The 16,743-nt window shown below is 49.4% G+C and overlaps 1 protein-coding gene across 1 annotated transcript in view; it reads left to right on the top strand.

Annotated features, from left to right (window-relative positions):
• The first annotated feature begins 223 nt into the window (after positions 1–223).
• The window catches only part of NFATC1 (nuclear factor of activated T cells 1), a 120,305-nt gene continuing 103,785 nt past the window's right edge, over positions 224–16,743 (top strand). Inside the window, 5 exon segments of the mRNA XM_030445449.1 lie at positions 224–361; positions 9,742–9,851; positions 9,853–10,019; positions 10,021–10,081; positions 10,083–10,840. Of these exon segments, the coding sequence (XP_030301309.1) occupies positions 229–361; positions 9,742–9,851; positions 9,853–10,019; positions 10,021–10,081; positions 10,083–10,840 (1,229 nt within the window). The 5' untranslated portion in view covers positions 224–228.

The following is a 16,743-nucleotide window of genomic DNA, read 5'->3' on the forward strand; positions in this document are numbered from 1 at the left end:
GGCAGCGCCCGCCACCTCGTCCCGGGCAGTGCCTCCTGAGTCCCCACGCACACCCGCCCTCCTCTCCATGCCCCGGCCCCGGGGGGCGGTGGCGAGCTCTTGTGCCTCCGCGGGTGCGGCTACCAAGCCGGGGGCGGCGCAGACCCTGCCGCCGGGGCGTGAAGCGGGCGGGGGGCGCGGGACAGGCGGTGAGGGGCTGGCAGCGGCCCGTGGCGCGGCGCCGGGTGGATGCCAAGCGCTGCTCCGCCGGCCGCCGCCGCGCCGCCGTCGCGGGACGCAGACAGCGGGAAAGAGAGGCCACCGGCGGCACCGCAGCGCAGCGCCGTCCCGCTCGGCAGCACCATGAAGGCGGCGGAGGAAGGTAACGGGCAGCGGCGCGGAAGGGCGGCGGGCAGGCGGGCGGGCGGGCGGGTGGAGGTGTTTCCCCGCGGCGGCCCGGAGCTTTGCCGGCGGCCGGTTGCCAATAGGTGTCTCCTTCGCCACTCGCACGGCACCGCCTCGGCCGGGCCGCCGCTCCCGGCCGCCTCCTGCGGGGCCGGGCCCGGGCCCGTTGTCACTCTCGGTACCGGCCCGGGGGAGCGTTGCATCTTTCCTCGCCGCCTGCACGAGGCTGCGAGGACGCCTAGGGTCCCATCAGGGGGAAATGCTGTGAAGTGGCTCGGGGATTCCCTTCCCAGCCCTAGGTTTGATTCGGGGGTAAGTCAGAATAGACTCTGTAATTGCAGCCATCCCAGTTTTAGGAGGGAGCCTCCTCAAAAAACGCGTCTCAGACAGTGCCAAGCGCCGTACCAGTGCCCATCCCTCGCGGGGTACCCAAACAGGCTGGCACGCCTGTAGCCGCCTGCAGGGCTCTGCCGACCCCGGATCCCCCGTGTCCCCCGGAGGTGGGCTTGCCACCGCTGGCCCGGCTCAGGGGGGAGCGCTTGCCCCGCGATCCCGGCTCTCTATCGGGACTTCTTTCGATGTCCCGTAGTAGTTCTGCAGCCAAAAGTGCTCTGAATACACAGCGGCAAAGTTTCTAGAGAAAAAAGATCGTGGGCGCCGGGCTTGGGAATCACTTTACGGTGAGCTTCTGGTCCAAGACTGAACTTGGTCCTGCCAGGGGCAGCGTTTACCTCAAGCCGGTCCCGGCTTCAGCCTCTCCTGTGCCAGTCGGGACATTTTCTCTCCCCGGAGCATCGTTACCCAGCAGCCGCTCTGCCCACTGCTGAAACTTTTCGCACCTCGCCGTTCCCTGCCAGGCACCGACGCGCCGCTTCGTTTCGACGGGGGGACCCCACAGACGGCATCACCTCCGTGCCGCAGCAGGTTGCAGAGCAGCTCCCTGCTCCCCTGCTGTGGGCCCGGGGCAACACGCCGCCGTGTAGCCCTTCCCGCGGCTACTCCCGGGCTCCCAAGTTTTCTTCCGACCTGGTGATGCTGCCGCTTGGCCTGCTGGGGCTAATTGGCCTTCCCAGGCTCGGCACAGCGACTCCGCACATCGGCGAAAGAGAAAGCTAAGAAGTTGCGTCCATGGTCGCTAGGTGTCTATTCGCAGCGCGTGGGACGACGGGCTCCCCTCCTTGGGTTCGTCCCCGGAAATCTGGGCCGGCCCGCAGGACCCATGATTTTTCCTTTTTATTTTTTTTATCACTGATGTTTTTCAGTCCAGGAGTTCATTTCAGTTGACAGGATCCTGCCAAAGCAAAAGTTACAAGCACGGCGTGTAATTGGCGGCTCTGCTTTTGAAGCATTGCGAGGGCCTTTTTGGATGAAAGCTAATTACTTTTTATTTTATAGCATTGGCTTGCGTGCCTTTCACATGCTCGGACCTCCGAGGGCTGCACGCATGGAGTTTCAAGTGCTCTGAGCTTCAAGGGCACGGAATGCTCTAACTTGCAAAAAAAAGTACAACCCAGAAGCAGCTGACAAAAAAAGCATACAGGCGCCTTCTGTAAAAAGAAAAAAAAAAATTAAATTCCCCCCTCTTGATTTCTGTGGCATTTCTGATGCCTATGTTAAAATGTCGCCAGCTTTCATCGTCGACTGTTCTCTTCCCCGTTGATGTAATTTTGTAGGGGACTAAGAAAATGAGGCCAGCCAGAAAGTGTGACCCAATCCAGGAAACACCGTAGGGGAGCCCTGCAAGTCCAGATCGCTGCCCAGCAAATTAAGGTGCCTCTTGATTGCTAAAATACGGCAATCAAAGAAAATACTTTGTTTTTTCCTGAGCTTGGGAACAAACTGCCCAAAGTGTCCCGGTGGAGGAACCCCCCGGTTTTTCTTTGGCTCGTAGGACGGTGCGGGGTCTATGTCTTAGGGAATACTGGTGGTTAACGCCATTTAGAAGTTAAATTCTCCTTCAGTCTTCGAGCCTTCAGCAGAGTAGCCCAATAGCTGGGTCCTTCTTGGACCTGCGTTACGAACCGGGGAATTGGGACAACTCAGGTTAACTGCAGGGAGAGGCTTGGCCGGCAGCGGTCGGGCTGGACGGGCAGTTGATGGCAGTGCAGAGGCGCCTGGCGCCACGGGTATGGGCTTGTCGGGGCACATCGCCCGGCCTCGGCCTCTTCTCCATCCTTTCCCCCCCCCCCACCCCACCCCGTCCTCCCGCTTGTTTCGCTTTCCCCGGTTTAATTGCACTGTTTTAAAACTGGATTTTAATGGGCGCGACGTTATTCCTGTTCGCCCATGTGGGCATCACTTCGGTTTTACCTTTCCGTTGTGTATCTTTCCTCTTTCTCCATGGCATGCGTGCCAATTGAAATATTCACTGACAACACTAATATTTTTTGGCACTGGCAAATCAACCCGTCCGTAAATAGTTTGAGATAATTCTCCCATCTCTCAGGTACCAGATGTGGGAGAGGCGAGGCAGCAAGAGCAGCGGGTATTTGGGGAGCTCCGCCTTCTCTCTCCCCCGGGGCTCCCCGGCAGGACACTGGGTGCAGAAAACAGCCCGGCACAGAGGGGACGGCGGGGGGCTGAGCTCGGGTGCTGGGGCAAGGTGGCAGATAGCCGCCGTCGGGGCAAGAGCTGCGGGACGTGAGGGGAAAAAGCGTGACACTCGTCCCTGCCCCATGGTCCCTCTCCTTAGGCTCGAGCGGGCCGCCCCTGGCCTGCTCCGGCATCTTGCTGCGAGCATGGCCCCCTGCAGCCGACAGGCAAAGGGGTCCCGCAGTTGCCCAAGGCCCTTTGCACAGTCGAGTGACTCAGCCCCGGCCCTTCGGGGAAGCGACTGCGGAGCACGGCAGGGAGGGCAACCCCACGGCGGCGCCCCGGCGGCTGCCTCACCTCCGCCCCAAAGCAAACCCCGTGTCCTCCAGCACCGCCACAGGCTCGCCCCCCCCTGGCGTGCTGCCAGGTCGACCCACGGGGTCGAGGGGCTCTGTGTGCCCTGGGTTTGCCCCACTGGCCTCGGGGTTTGCCGGTGGCCGCCGGCTCTTGCGACGAGACTAAGCTGGAGCGCAGCTCGTCCCCGGCGAGGAGGGGAAAAAGCGTAACGGGCTCTGATTGGAAAAATGTTGTTGTTTTCCTGGCACTTTGTAACGGAGATTTCAGTCGTAAGCGCGGAAAATGGTATTCCCTGAGTTTATAAGGGAATACCATTGCCATAACCTCTTGAAAAACTCTATTCCCTTTTGAAATATGTTCTGAAGCTCGGGGTAACTCAAGAGTCCCAGCGAGCCGAGCTGCTGCGGCCGGCGAGCTCCTGTGCCCAGCAAAGGCTTCCAAACAGGACGGTAGAATTTGACAGAAGCACATTTCTAAACAGGCAAAAGAGTCCAATTTATTTTTCCCTAGTTGATTTTCAGTCGGTACAAATGTGCAAGGCGGCAGGCCAGGGGAGTACCGTTCCAGTCCGGCCTCCCGCCGCCTCCCTCGCACCGTTACCGGAACCCTCTCTCAAGTTCCCACTGCGGGCCTCGGTCCAGGGACATTTCCTTCCCCGGGGCACGGAGGGCAACCAGTAACGCTAACGAGTAACCACTTTTATAGCAATTGGCACTAGTGAGTGCTGAACGAAGTAAAATAAACCAATAAATAAATGAAAAGCGAAGCCTGGCTTGCAGACGCAGCGTGGCGGGCACCCTCGGAAGAAGCCTTAGCAATCCGCACTGAAGAGGGGGACACGCTGGTGTCCCGGTTGGGCGGGCAGAGCCATCCTCTTTCTCCCTCCCCCAAAGCCCCCCAGCCGAGGCGGAAAGCCCTCCCTCCGGCTCCACTCCGTTTCACGGGAGCCCGGCACCTGCGGCAGGATCCGGTGAAGTTCCACTGACTATCCAGCCCCGGTTTCCCTATGCCGCCCCGGAGACCCGGCCAGCCGGGGTCTGGAGTCCGCCCTGATGCCGGCCCCCCCGACCGGGGGGGCACACTCGGGACGTCTGAGGGTGTCCCCGCGGAATGCAGTCTGTTCTGGGCAGGGGCAGAGCCCTGGGCAGGGGTGTGCGAGAAGGGGTTGGGGGTGGAGGGGTGGGGAGGCGGGCACCGCGGTTGTTTGCATCGACCCGGAAATATCAACAGTGGGAGGGAGGGCGGATCAGAGGCGGCGGCACGGAGAGGCCGCCCGGTCGGGGCTGGGTCACGTTTACCGCCCGCAGCGGACGCCGTCGTGCGCCTGTCTGGGGCCTGCGCTCAGCCCACCGCCGCCGAGGGGTGCTGGGCCCGGCTCGCCGGCAGCAGGTGTTCGGGCGCGACGGGGAGGGCCCGACAGGGCGGCCCGGATCTGTGCCACCGCGTCTGGGGTGCCAGAGCGTGGCCGGGGTCGCGGTGGGAGCCATGACGGGCGTGGAGGCCGAGCAGGAGTTTGACTTCGATTTCCTCTTCGAGTTCAAGCACAGCGATGAGGGTGGCGCTGGAGGTGGGTCGCGGGCGGGGCAGCTGGGGCAACCAGCGGGTGCTGGTGGAGGGATGCCGCCGGGAGCTTTCCGCTGCGCAGCCCAGGTTCGGGAGTGAGGAAAGTTATCCCACCACCCAGCCGGGGGAGCGCGGCCTGGGGCGGTGGGGCGGAGGAGCCGGCTGTCCCGCCCCGCGGGGTTGGCCCCGGCCCCGGGCGGCGCCAAGTCTTTCGCAGCGCCGGGAAACAGAACGGGGCCGCGGAGACCGTAAGTGGAACGCTTTCCCCGGCACCCGATCGGTCTCCCCTCGCAGTGCCCTTGTAGCATCCCGGACGAAGCCTCCAAGGGGAGGCGTCTCAGGCGGCAGCAGGATGCCTAATTTTTGGAACTTGAGGATTTTTTGGGATTTGCCTGCTCGCACAGCTGCCACCATCTGGCAGCATCTGTGACCGCCCGGGCTGTCCTCGCAGGCTGCCCGGTGCTGACCCCTTCGCCCAGCCCTCACTGGCCCCAAAATTACCGGGGGTGGAAGTGGGGATCTGCGTCTTTCCCCAGTACAGAAATGGGCCACTTCAGAACCCACTTCTGTACCCCTCCTCTTACCCTCTGTGGGCTGAAGCTATCAGTTAGGCTGCGGGTCTAGCTTGAAGGTCATCTGTAAATAAAAATAACGTGACTGAATTTATCAGGGATCCACACTATTCGCAATGCCAGTGTCTCCGGTCCGAACGATTTTTTAATGGCTTTTAACAATAATTAAGTTGGAAATGAGTCAACAAGTCTGGAATCTACAGAAAGTTTTAATTTCCTGGTACTGGGATCTGACTGCTGTGGCATCGGGCATAGCTGGTCACCATAAAAAGCTCCCATGTAAGTAAGTGACATAGTGCAGCCTCAAGGAATGCTTCATCTTTTGCTTTTGAATTAAAGCAGGTTCCCAGATCCTTGCCTGTGTGTCACAGACTGCCAGGATGCAATTGAAGGCATGGTGCTTCCTTTTCTAATGCTCCTCAGTTAACCTCATCTGTCCAGCACACTGTCAGTGTCCCAGAAGTTGTTACAAGCTTCTCAATCTTTATGAAAATGCAGTTTTAAGAGTTTCACACCAGGCTTTTCAAATGAGTGTCCCTAGTAATTAGACACCTGGAAAGTGTAGGGGTCTAAGCAAATTAAGTGTCAAAAGTCCTTGTGGGAGAAGTACCTAACCTCATTAGGCAATTTGCAATCATGAATCTAAACACAGACCTTCATCTTCAGAAATGTAAAATAGCCCTTATCTTCTCTGAAGCCTCTTTGAGCTGCAGGTGTTCAGCATTCCTATTTAAAGAGTGCAAATAAAATCTGATGGTGCTCAGTACCTTGCAGAATCAGCTTGTTAATGTGTTAATGTTAGAAAGGAATAAAACCCTTGCTCTGCAAAATTAATTAGTAGAAAAAAAACAAACAGGATTTTTATGTTGTCACAAAGTGAAATGTAGTATTGAAGATGTGCTCACAAATCGAGGGTGTCAAATTTCTTGGGCCTAGTTATACTTTAATGTAAATGTGGATTTGTTGTAACAGAACTGTTGCAGACTTACACTGGTCTATCTCTTATACTCAAGGTAGATGTGGCTCGAGATATTAAAATACACTACTGAAAGTGTCTTAGTAGTAAGTGCAGAGATCCTGGGGCCCTCAGCTCCACGTTCAAGTGTTACTTTTCTTTTGTCCCTGTCAGCCTGTTAAAGACCCTAACAGAGCTGTATTATGTGATGCATATTTGTGCCTTTGTAACCACCCCCATCTCTTGTCTTTCAATACTGGTGTATTTATTTCTACCCTATCTAATTCATATGTACACACTTGATTAGTTTTGTAAATACAGAAGTTGTGTAGAAGAAGTGTGCTTTTTTTTAGACATTGTAGCTGGTGGTTTTCAGCTCACAAACCAATTGAGGCTCCTTCACTCCTGTTCTCAGTCTGGCTTGGGGGCTTTTATATTTGTTGGACATACTTCTACACAACTGCCTGAAAAATTAAGATACCTAAATATATTTGGAAGGCTTTTGGATGTTATTTCTTTTCAATTTTAAGTTCTGTTGTGAGAGTAGTTGTATGACATATCCTTTTTCTTGACCCTTTAAAAGTTGACTTTTTTTAAAAAGTATGTGCAGTAGTTCTAAAGAGGCTATTCCTTGCCATGTGCATTAGGGGAACTTGTTGCGTGGAGTACTTTAGGGTGTTTTTTAAACATTTCTTTTTTATTAATCTGGATTTGAAAAGCTAGTCTGTGCCTTTATACTGTCTATTTGGCCTGGGCTGCAGATCTCCAGCAGACATCAATGTTTGAATTCCACCCTAGTCATGCGTTAAATTTTAAAAAGAACTGCTGGGCTCATAGTAATTTTCATGCATATAATAATTACCCTTTGCTATTTGTTGTGTCACTCTTTATTTTTAATAAAAGGCCTACAGACACAGACTTCATTCAGCAGATAGGTGCTGCTGTTGCATCCCATCAGCAAAGCCCACTTGGTGTGCAAAGAGCTGGAACAGCCAGCAAACCCCTTGGCCCCCTGCCCGAGGCTTTGGGCCATGCAGTGGGTCTGGCTGGAGCAGCACCCGGCTGTGCCATGTCATGGAGCCATCCACCTACATGCAGGAGGCTGGGGGGCATATGTGGCAGAAGAGCATAGCCAGTCCTCGCAGCAGTGTGGCTCCAGGGACATCACCTTCCTCTGGAGCTGGAGGAAGTAGTGAAGAGGTTGAAGCTGCCTTAAATGTGCTGCTTGGACTCTTACTCTGAATTAATTTCTGAGTTGGAGGTGGTCTTACCACTTCGGAGGATTTTTCCCATGAAAAGTGAGAGGGAAGCAGTGGTGGTTGTGGTGACATTGAGTGGCACCAGCATGTGGCAGAGAAGCAACAAAAGGGGACTAATTTTGGAAGGAGGGGGACTGTTATCCCCCAGGAAGATCGTGACCACTGCAGTCAGATTATCCTTGTAAAAGTGGCACCTCGTTTTCCATGGTTCCTTCCTGGTTTGTTGTTTGACTAAACTGTGAAACTGCAGCGTGTTTTGAATAATCCAGTTTTATTTGTGGCACGCTGGTGTAATTTAATGACCCTTCCTCAGTAAGTGGCCGGTTTCTGAAGGCAGACTAGAGAGTGAGTTCAAAAGGTGTTGCTTATCATCAACTAGAACATCACAGATCCGCTGTGAAACTGCCACAAGAATTAATTTTTCCTAAGTACCGTTTGTCTCGGAGTCATCGACAGCAATAAAGGCGAGCGCAGGATTGCTGGAGGAGGGCACCAGAGCGAGCTGAGCTGATAAACAAGAGAGATAGCAGCCGGCTGTTAACCCGCTCCGGGGCTCGGTTCATCTGCAGCGCTACTGGGGGGTGGGCTGTGTTGGGAATAGCAGCTGCAGTAATTAACACAGCCTTTCTGTAACTCTCTAGGAAAGGTGGGTAGGGATGACTGCCAAGGGAGCTTGCCTGCCGAGAGGGAAGGGGAACAGGCATCCTTATGTTGACTGGCTGTTGCCAGAGGGGATGCACTTTCCCTGTGTCCCTGTAGGAAAGTGTCCCTGCCATATATAATCCTCAGGGGAGGGCTTATGCTGCAGGAACAGCTTGGTGCTTGGAGGTGAAAGCTAATTGCATTTCCAGCCTGCTGAGAGGAACCTGCAGAACAGCATTACCCATATTCAAAAGTTCAGCAAGCTGTTGTCCATGAGAGAAGGTTTTTACAGTCTTTTCCTGGAAGGCAAGAGGCGCTGGCATTAGGGGGTCTGTCCATGCATGCTGGTGATGGCAGAAGCCTCGCCTGTATGAGAAAGCATGGGGTGGGTGACTCCTGATCTCACAGCTGCTCAGAGCACCAGGGGCATGTGGCCCTTGGTTGAGGGCTGCCTGTCTCCCCACATTGTCTATGGGTGGCACAGGAAGACATGTATTGGAGCCTTGAGATGGAAGTAGAGCTGAAGACATCCTGTCAGCAGGCCAATAGTGACATGAGGCAGGGATGGTCTCCTGCAGACCAGCATTGAGATGTCCATAGTGCAACAGGGATGGAGGGACATTGAAGGACCCCATCAGTGCAAGTCTGCTATGTGATCTGTCCACCTTGCAGGTTTTCCACACCCACTGTGCAATTCTGCTGTTGCTTTTATACACCCAGAACTGTTAATGGTTAGACTGTTGGCAAGAATGCACTGCTGCTGCTGGCAGCACTCATGTGGTGTGCACAATAGCCAGCAATTTCAGTGGAATTTCATCTGTCCATGGAGTAGAAAGATGCATGTTTATCTTCACCCTGGTCTCTGCCAGTTTGACTGGAGGATAAGTGTCTCAGAAACCAGAGTAGGTCAATAGATCCATGCTGTTCCTAAATCCTAGTTAACTGGAACCAGTTGGAAACTTGCTGTAATGGAAATTTTGGTTGTGTATAATTTTTTTAACAGGAATGGCCATTTGATCATGTTTCTTTGCTTTAGTCTGCTGTCAGTTTTGGGTTTTGTCCTGTGTTTTTTTGTGTATTCCAACTTTTCAGGGAGGGAATTAGGCTCACTTATATAGAAGCACATCTCATGATCAGCAGTGCAGTCTCTGAATGACGAAACAACGTGGTTTGAAGACTTGATTTTTTGCTCTGAGGGATCAGATAAAAAGATTGTCCTTGAGACAAACTCAGTTTGTGTACATCCTCCTCCCAAGATAGGGAGTTGTGTGTTGTTGTGTGCTGTTTAATTAGTGGCATTTTGAATGGTGTTAGTCTGCAGCTTCTCCCTTGGTGTGGCACTCCTGTGGGCTGGGTTCTTAAGGAGAGCTGTGCTTTTGTGTATTGTGCCATGTCCCTTCCCTCCATCTGGGGTTGTTACTAAGTGAGTAGATTTGTGCAGCACCTCATAGCATTCTTTTTTGTTTGTTTTTTCCAGAACACTATAATTATACATCTTCAAATGTAAGTGCTGGCTTGCCTCTTAATGTGGCACATTCCTCATTGTCAACTCCATGTCATGGCCTTCAGACATCAAATCCCATCATTTCAGTTTGTTCCATCGACAAACCATCCCTCTGGATACGGAGGACATATCGACAGCGGGGCCTCTGAGTATTACCTGCCACCAAACATAAGACCTAATGGAGCCCCAGCGCTGGAGAGCCCTAGAATTGAGATCACTTCTTACATGGACTTCATCATAACAAACAACCAGTTTCCACGACGAGGTTGAGGACACCATCCCAAATGCCAAGCGGTCGACTTCCACTGCCACTTTTGAACTTACCGAACATCGAGGCGTACAGAGACCCATCCTGCCTGAGTCCAGCGAGCAGCTTGTCTTCCAGAAGCTGCAACTCTGAAGCATCTTCCTACGAGTCCAACTACTCGTATCCTTACACTTCACCCCAGACCTCTCCATGGCAGTCCCCGTGTGTCTCTCCTAAGACTACTGACACAGAGGAGGGCTACCAGCGCAGCATGGTGGCTTGTACTTTGCTCAGTTCCCCCAGGCATTCTCCATCGACGTCTCCCAGAACAAGCATCACGGAGGAGAACTGGCTTGGGGCTCGCAACTCCAGGCCTCCGTCTCCCTGCAACAAGAGGAAGTACAGCCTCAATGGCCGGCAGAGCTCCTACTCCCCACACCACTCCCCGACGCCTTCTCCACAGAACTCACCACGGGTGAGTGTCACCGATGAGACGTGGTTGGGGAACACCAATCAGTACACCAGCTCTGCCATCGTTGCTGCCATCAACGCCCTCACCACTGACAGCACCATAGATATGAACGATGGGATTCCCATCAAGTCGAGGAAGACTGCCATTGACCACACCCCTTCCATGACTCTCAAAACTGAACCGGCTGGTGAGGATCATGGGACCATATCACCGACTGCTGATTTGTCGTCGGAAGATTTCTCCAGCTTTCAGCACATCAGGAAAGGAAACTTCTGTGAACAGTACCTGTCCGTGCCACAGCATCCCTACCAGTGGGGCAAACCAAAGTCTCTGTCTCCAACATCCTACATTAGGTAAGGAACTTGATCTTAAAGAGAAATCCTGATAATATCTTTATTGCATACTTCTTGTTTCCTGCTTCCTTGTTTTGTCTCTCCCTTCTGCCAAGTCTGCCTGTTCACTCATTCTCCTTAGCTGTATCTTGTGATGCTGCCTCTGTTGGTGGTGTGGTGTGACCACAAGGAAAGCTTCAAAAGGTTAAAGAGGCTGTTCTAGGAGCTGACTATGTGAGGTTCCAAGGGGGCAAGCCCCAGCCCAGGCAGTCTGGAAATGTGGTCTTCAGAAGCTCATTGGGGCAGCAGGACAATTTGGTGCCATCAGATCTGTGGCATTACTTAAGTAGTTCATCATGTCTTAGTTTGTTTTTATTGCGGGGCAAGGAGATGGTCTCATTATTGTGGCTATTGCAGGGCTTTTTACATTTATGATTTATGGTAAATAAAAACAGATAAGGAATTTGTGCATTATTACAGCTTTTACTTAACTTTATCTGAAAGCTGCTTACCAATCTTCTTTTCCTGTTTGTGTTGGACAGTTATTTCCCCCACCCCCTTCCCCACCATTTTTATGTTTCAGGAAGATAACCTTATTTGTCAGCTGATGGTACTCAATATACTGGTTACATTTATTTATCACAAGAGAACTCTGTGTAGGAAGCACTGCAGAATAGCCAAAATTTCAGTTTCATCCATTACTTTGTCTCCCAGTCTCAGTTATGGTCTTCATTTTGAAGTCTTTTGAAGGCTACAGAATATATATGCAGATGCACGTGGTGCAGGAGAAGAGTTTGGCTTTCCACAAGTTTGCAGGCTGTTCTGAGTTCCAGGTTGTGATGGAACACCCAGCCCTTCTCCTATTCCTTCTCTTCCACCTGGATTCTTGGTTTTGACAGCAAAGCTGTCTTTCTCAAAATGGAAAAAGTGGGCATATAGCTGAAATGTTTTAACCAGCAGAACATTCCTTGGCTCTCAACCTTTCCAGACTCACTTTTCTTCTGCCAGCACCTCTCTGCCACATGCTGTCTTCCAAAACTGAGTTTGAACAATTCATGGTGCTTTTTGTTACAGCATGTAGTGCTGTAGCCCCACTGCTCTTTGTTCTCCCCCTCATCTCTCTGCATTACCCAGGCTTTGCAGGACTTTGGCTCAATTCAGCACTGGGAAATGCAGCAACCCCTTTGGGTCTGGCCAAGCCATCTGGAGGTAGGCACTTGCTGCCTTTCAAACCTGGGATAGAGACTTTTAAAATTAGGCAAATCCTTCAGAGCCTTCTTCCTGTGTTCTTAAAAAAAGCTTTTCTGTCCTCCCACTGAAGTGCCAAGTATCCTGCATTCATCAGAAAGGCCAGGTGTTGGCTTTGGCATTGGGGAGCTGCTTTTTGCCAGAGCCTTCCGGGGCAATAATAGGACAATTTGACCAAACAGGCTTTTATCTTTCCGTTGCAGTGAGTCGCCTGTAGGCTCTTTGCTTCAGTCCATCAGGAGGCACACAGCATGCCTGAGCACTAACACAAACAAGAAAGGTGAAGTCTACAGAACGGAGCCCCACTACATTGTGTATTTAACATTTTTTTTCCACTGTTTTGGTCTTGTATAAAATATGTTTCCTGGTTCGCAATATGTTTCCATGTGATCTCATTAACTCGTGCTCTAGGGCAGTTGGAAGTTACTGTCGAAATGTGATTTTAAGTTATTTTACCAATCAGATACACTGACTATGCTTCCTTCCACCAAAAATACCTCTAGTTTTATGTATATGGAAATGCTGGGCAACCGAGCACGGACGTCAACAGGATCACAGCCTACGCAACAGAAACTGTTATTTTAAATCTTTAAAAAAAAAAAAAATATTAGGAATTTGTCACAACAGAACTGGGCTTTTTTCCTGTTATTTTACACATCTGTTATATTTCAAACGTGAGGGCTGACGGGGTGGCTTCCAACAAACAACTCGGGCTCCAAAATCTGCCTGGTCATAATGATTTTGAGATAACCAGATTTGATTATCTCCTCTGTCTCTTCCTGAATAAGCAGTACAATTTTCATTAAAAGCTGGCATGCCTTGGAAAAATCACTGACGCCTTTCCCTCCCTCTCTTGCATTCCCATCTCTCTGGGGACAGCAGAGAGCAGGCTCAGGCAGACTTTGGGCTGGGTACTGTCCCTTTCCCTGGGGTCTTATAGCCTGAAAGGGAAACTTTTTTTGTATTGTTTCTAACAGTGATGATGGTTTTTGTTTGTTGTAATTAAACCTTGATCTACTTTAGGCTTTTCAAGTCCTGGAGGCAGGGGATAATAAAGAGTATATGATAAGAGTGTAACAATGCCTGCCTTAATAGAAACACGGTCTTTTTGTGCCTCTTGCTTCTCTGTATTGCTTAGAAAGGCTGTGAGCTCAGAAGCTCAGTCCCATCCCCAGTCTGTGGGCTCTTAGGAGCAGGTTTGGTCTCCCACATGCCCCTCAAGGGCTTTGAACATGTGGCTCTGTTCCTTCATGGGACTCTGCACACAGTTGTTGAGGATTTGCAGGATGGGGTGGGAGGCCAGAGCTCGGCCCCACAGCTGCACAGGGTAACCCAGCTCTGGTGGTGATTAATCTGCAGTGCTTCAGTTTCAGCCCAGCACCTCAAGCTGTATTTTTGGATGTAAAAAATATTTACAGATGAAGCAGAGATCTTCATGGTAAACTTTGAAGCAAACCCTGAGGTAGTGATGGGAATTGTACATTTTCCAGACTGAAATGTATTACCAAATTATATCAGTGTACCTAAAAAAAAATCCTTACGCATGAAGTCAAGAACTGGTCTTTGAAATTCTGCTTTAGCTTTTACATCCAAGGTATTTTTAATGCCTCTATTTCTGCATTGTGCTGTCTCACCCAAATGCCAGAAATTTCTGTCTGTAGTTATAGTTAATGTAGCAAATATTTTAAGAACTAAAAGGCAGTTTCTGTATGAGCAGGCAGGGCTGTGTTTCTCTAAGTCCTTGCTGTCTCACTTGTCTTTGTCTTGGTAACTTTTCTCTTTGGCTCCTCAGTGCAGAAAAAAAAAGTAGAGGCACTTGTGAAAGTGCCAGATTTCTGGCTATCTTACACATTTTTTGTGACTTTCTCTTTAAATGATTTATTTGACTAAACACAACCTGAAATTTCTTAGAGACAGTTTCTTAATCATTGACAGGTTATGCATTGTAGTTATTTCAGGTGTCATCAGTTTGACTCAAGAAATCTGTTGGCCTTTAGCACTTGAGTTTTCATTAACTGTTTTGTTTTTGGGGGGGATATGGAAGAGAAATGGTTAGGTATGTTGGCTGAACATATAGAATGTATGAGGTGTACTGCCCCAAAAGGACCTTCCAGGAATAAACATCCCATTCCAGGTGGCTTATAAAAGTTTGCTCGTGTATTTTATTTTACAGTTTGGGGTTTTTTTTAACTGTTGAAATCCACATTTTTTTAAATCTACAGTCCCTTATCCAACCTCAAAAATATACATACATGTTATTGACTTCACAGACATGGGGTTGTGTAATTTTACATGTGGAGGCTGTAGTTTGTACCCAGAGAATGTATGTCTGGATACCTGCCTACCAGTTACAAAAGCATATTTTTTTTTTTAACTACATCAATGGGCTTGTTTATTTTTTATGTATTTTCTGATTCCACTTTTTTGACTGCGACAGTATTAAATTCAAACAGACAAAAATCATTCATTGAGGCCTCAAACCATATTATTTCCTTAGAAATTGGAATTTTAAAATCTTGCATGCTATTCATTTATTTCTTTTGATTTGTGGATCTTTCAGATGCTCTTGATGTCTTTTTTTTGGGGGGGAGGTTGTTTTTTGTTTGTTTTTGTTTTGTTTGTTTTGGTTTGGTTTTTTTTTTTTTTTTAATTTAACATAGATGGTTTTGATCCAGTTAGAGAAATAGAGGACAGCCTTACTTGGGAGAAGTTTCTCAAGAAACTGGGGTTTTCTGAAGGTGAAAACCAGCACCAGCTATTACAGGATGAAATAATCACCAGTGCGGCAGCACTGGATTTGCTGACCTGTGCTTTCATGGCAAACTTGTGTGTTGATGGCAAGAGGGAGGAAGTTCCTCAGACAAAGCAGAGGCAAGGCTGTCTGAGCAAGACCCCGTCAACTGGGGTCTTGTGGATGTTCGTCAGTTACCATCTTCCAGGGCTCATTAGTGTTAATTGAGGGCTGGGGGAAGTGGACAGGGAGGAACCTGAAATGCCTCTAACCTTTTTCTCTCCCCTGCTGTGTTTATGTAACATTTAGATAACATTTAGACAGAGGTAACATTTAGATGCTTCAGCAAGTTTGGTTTGCCACCAGGTAACAGTGGCTTTTGATTATATTAGATTGCTGTACTGTAAGGCTGAAGATCGCTTGGAAACCTCAGTAAACTGATTTTTGTTTGTTTGTTTTACTTAGTACTCCCCACCCTTTCTCCTGTCTGTTTTTAAGCTAATTTGAATGCCCCTGTGAGCATCTTATTACTGGCCTTCCTTCACCAGCTCGTTTTAGCACTGCATGATTCTAAATTCAGTACAGGCAGACATGCGATGCCAGCCACTTGTTATCTCAGTTCCCACAGCTACACTTTCTTGTTATTTTGCTTAGTCAATAAATGCAGAATTTCCCATGCAACTCTATATCTGAATGTGACATTTTAGGACAGCGGTGTTAAGTATTACATTAGGAGCATGATGACGACTTGCATTTTCAGACTTCATCATGAAAGAAAGAGGAATTCCAGTGTGCTGCCTGCACTCCACGGAGGAGCTACTTGCTCTGCATGCCAGCAAAATACAGCCAAGTCTGGCATGGGACACAACATCTATTTTAAATGCTCGCAGCCAAATTTCCAACTGTCACAGGAAATAATTTATTTTTTTTTAATAGTGAGAAAAATCTACCTGCATTAACTCACAGGTGAAATATAAACCAGGTGTTTTTTTCTGACCACAGTCAGGTCGGTAGACATGTAGACATCATCATTATTTTCTTATTCTTCCAAAAAACATATTAAGATCTTCAACAGTCATCCTCTTTGATGTGAGACATGAGTAAGAAATAATGAATTGTAGCCATATTTGCATTTTGTTCATGGTTGAAATGGGCAAGCTAGCAGCCTGGTAAAAATTTCAGCAGCCCTGTGGTTTCTCTAGTTTATGTTTTTTCTTGTTTCGGAACACTCCCTGCTAGAAGAAGGGAGTTTAGTGCAGGACACCCAGTTTCAGCCGTGCTCCTTCTAAGTCCCTTGCTTTACTTTTGGCGCTGGAGCACTGAGCTGTCTGCTCTTCCAGGCAGTGGTTTATGCTGCTGTCAGGCAGTTATCTAGGGTATGTGATTCCATGCTGTGGTACTTGGCCAGTGGGCAGGGTTAGTCCCTGTGCGAGACCAAATGTTCTGACACCTTTTGCACAGCAGCCGAGTTAAGGACAAGAACATTTGCAAACATCTTTTTCAAGTACCCTTGGGCATCTAGTAGCTTAGAAAGTATAATGGTAATTTAATTCCCAAATGCATAGCAGTCATGCGATCTTAAACACCTTTGCAAAGCTTAGTAGAAGGTTTTGGCTTTGTTTCCTTCCTGTCTGTATTCCAGCGTGGTGCTTAGGATGCTTGGTCGTGTGTTTTTTTGGTTTGTTTTGTTTTTTTTTTCACCTTGATAAATCTTTCTGCTAAAGGCAGAAGTCAACCAGACTGGATAATCTGTTTTTGATTTAATCATATTGTGTATCTGGTGTATGCAAAATAAATCACTATTCATCTGTTTTGTAATTTGATTTATGTAACTCAATGAGTTACACTGAGTGAGTTTTCCTACAGCCTAACACCAGGTTTTGTGAACCTGCCTTGAAACAACTGTCCCTCATTACAGCATTTAGGAGGACTATGGCGAGATTGA

The sequence above is a fragment of the Calypte anna genome, chromosome 2 (assembly GCF_003957555.1).
Source record: "Calypte anna isolate BGI_N300 chromosome 2, bCalAnn1_v1.p, whole genome shotgun sequence".
Lineage (NCBI taxonomy): Eukaryota > Metazoa > Chordata > Aves > Apodiformes > Trochilidae > Calypte > Calypte anna.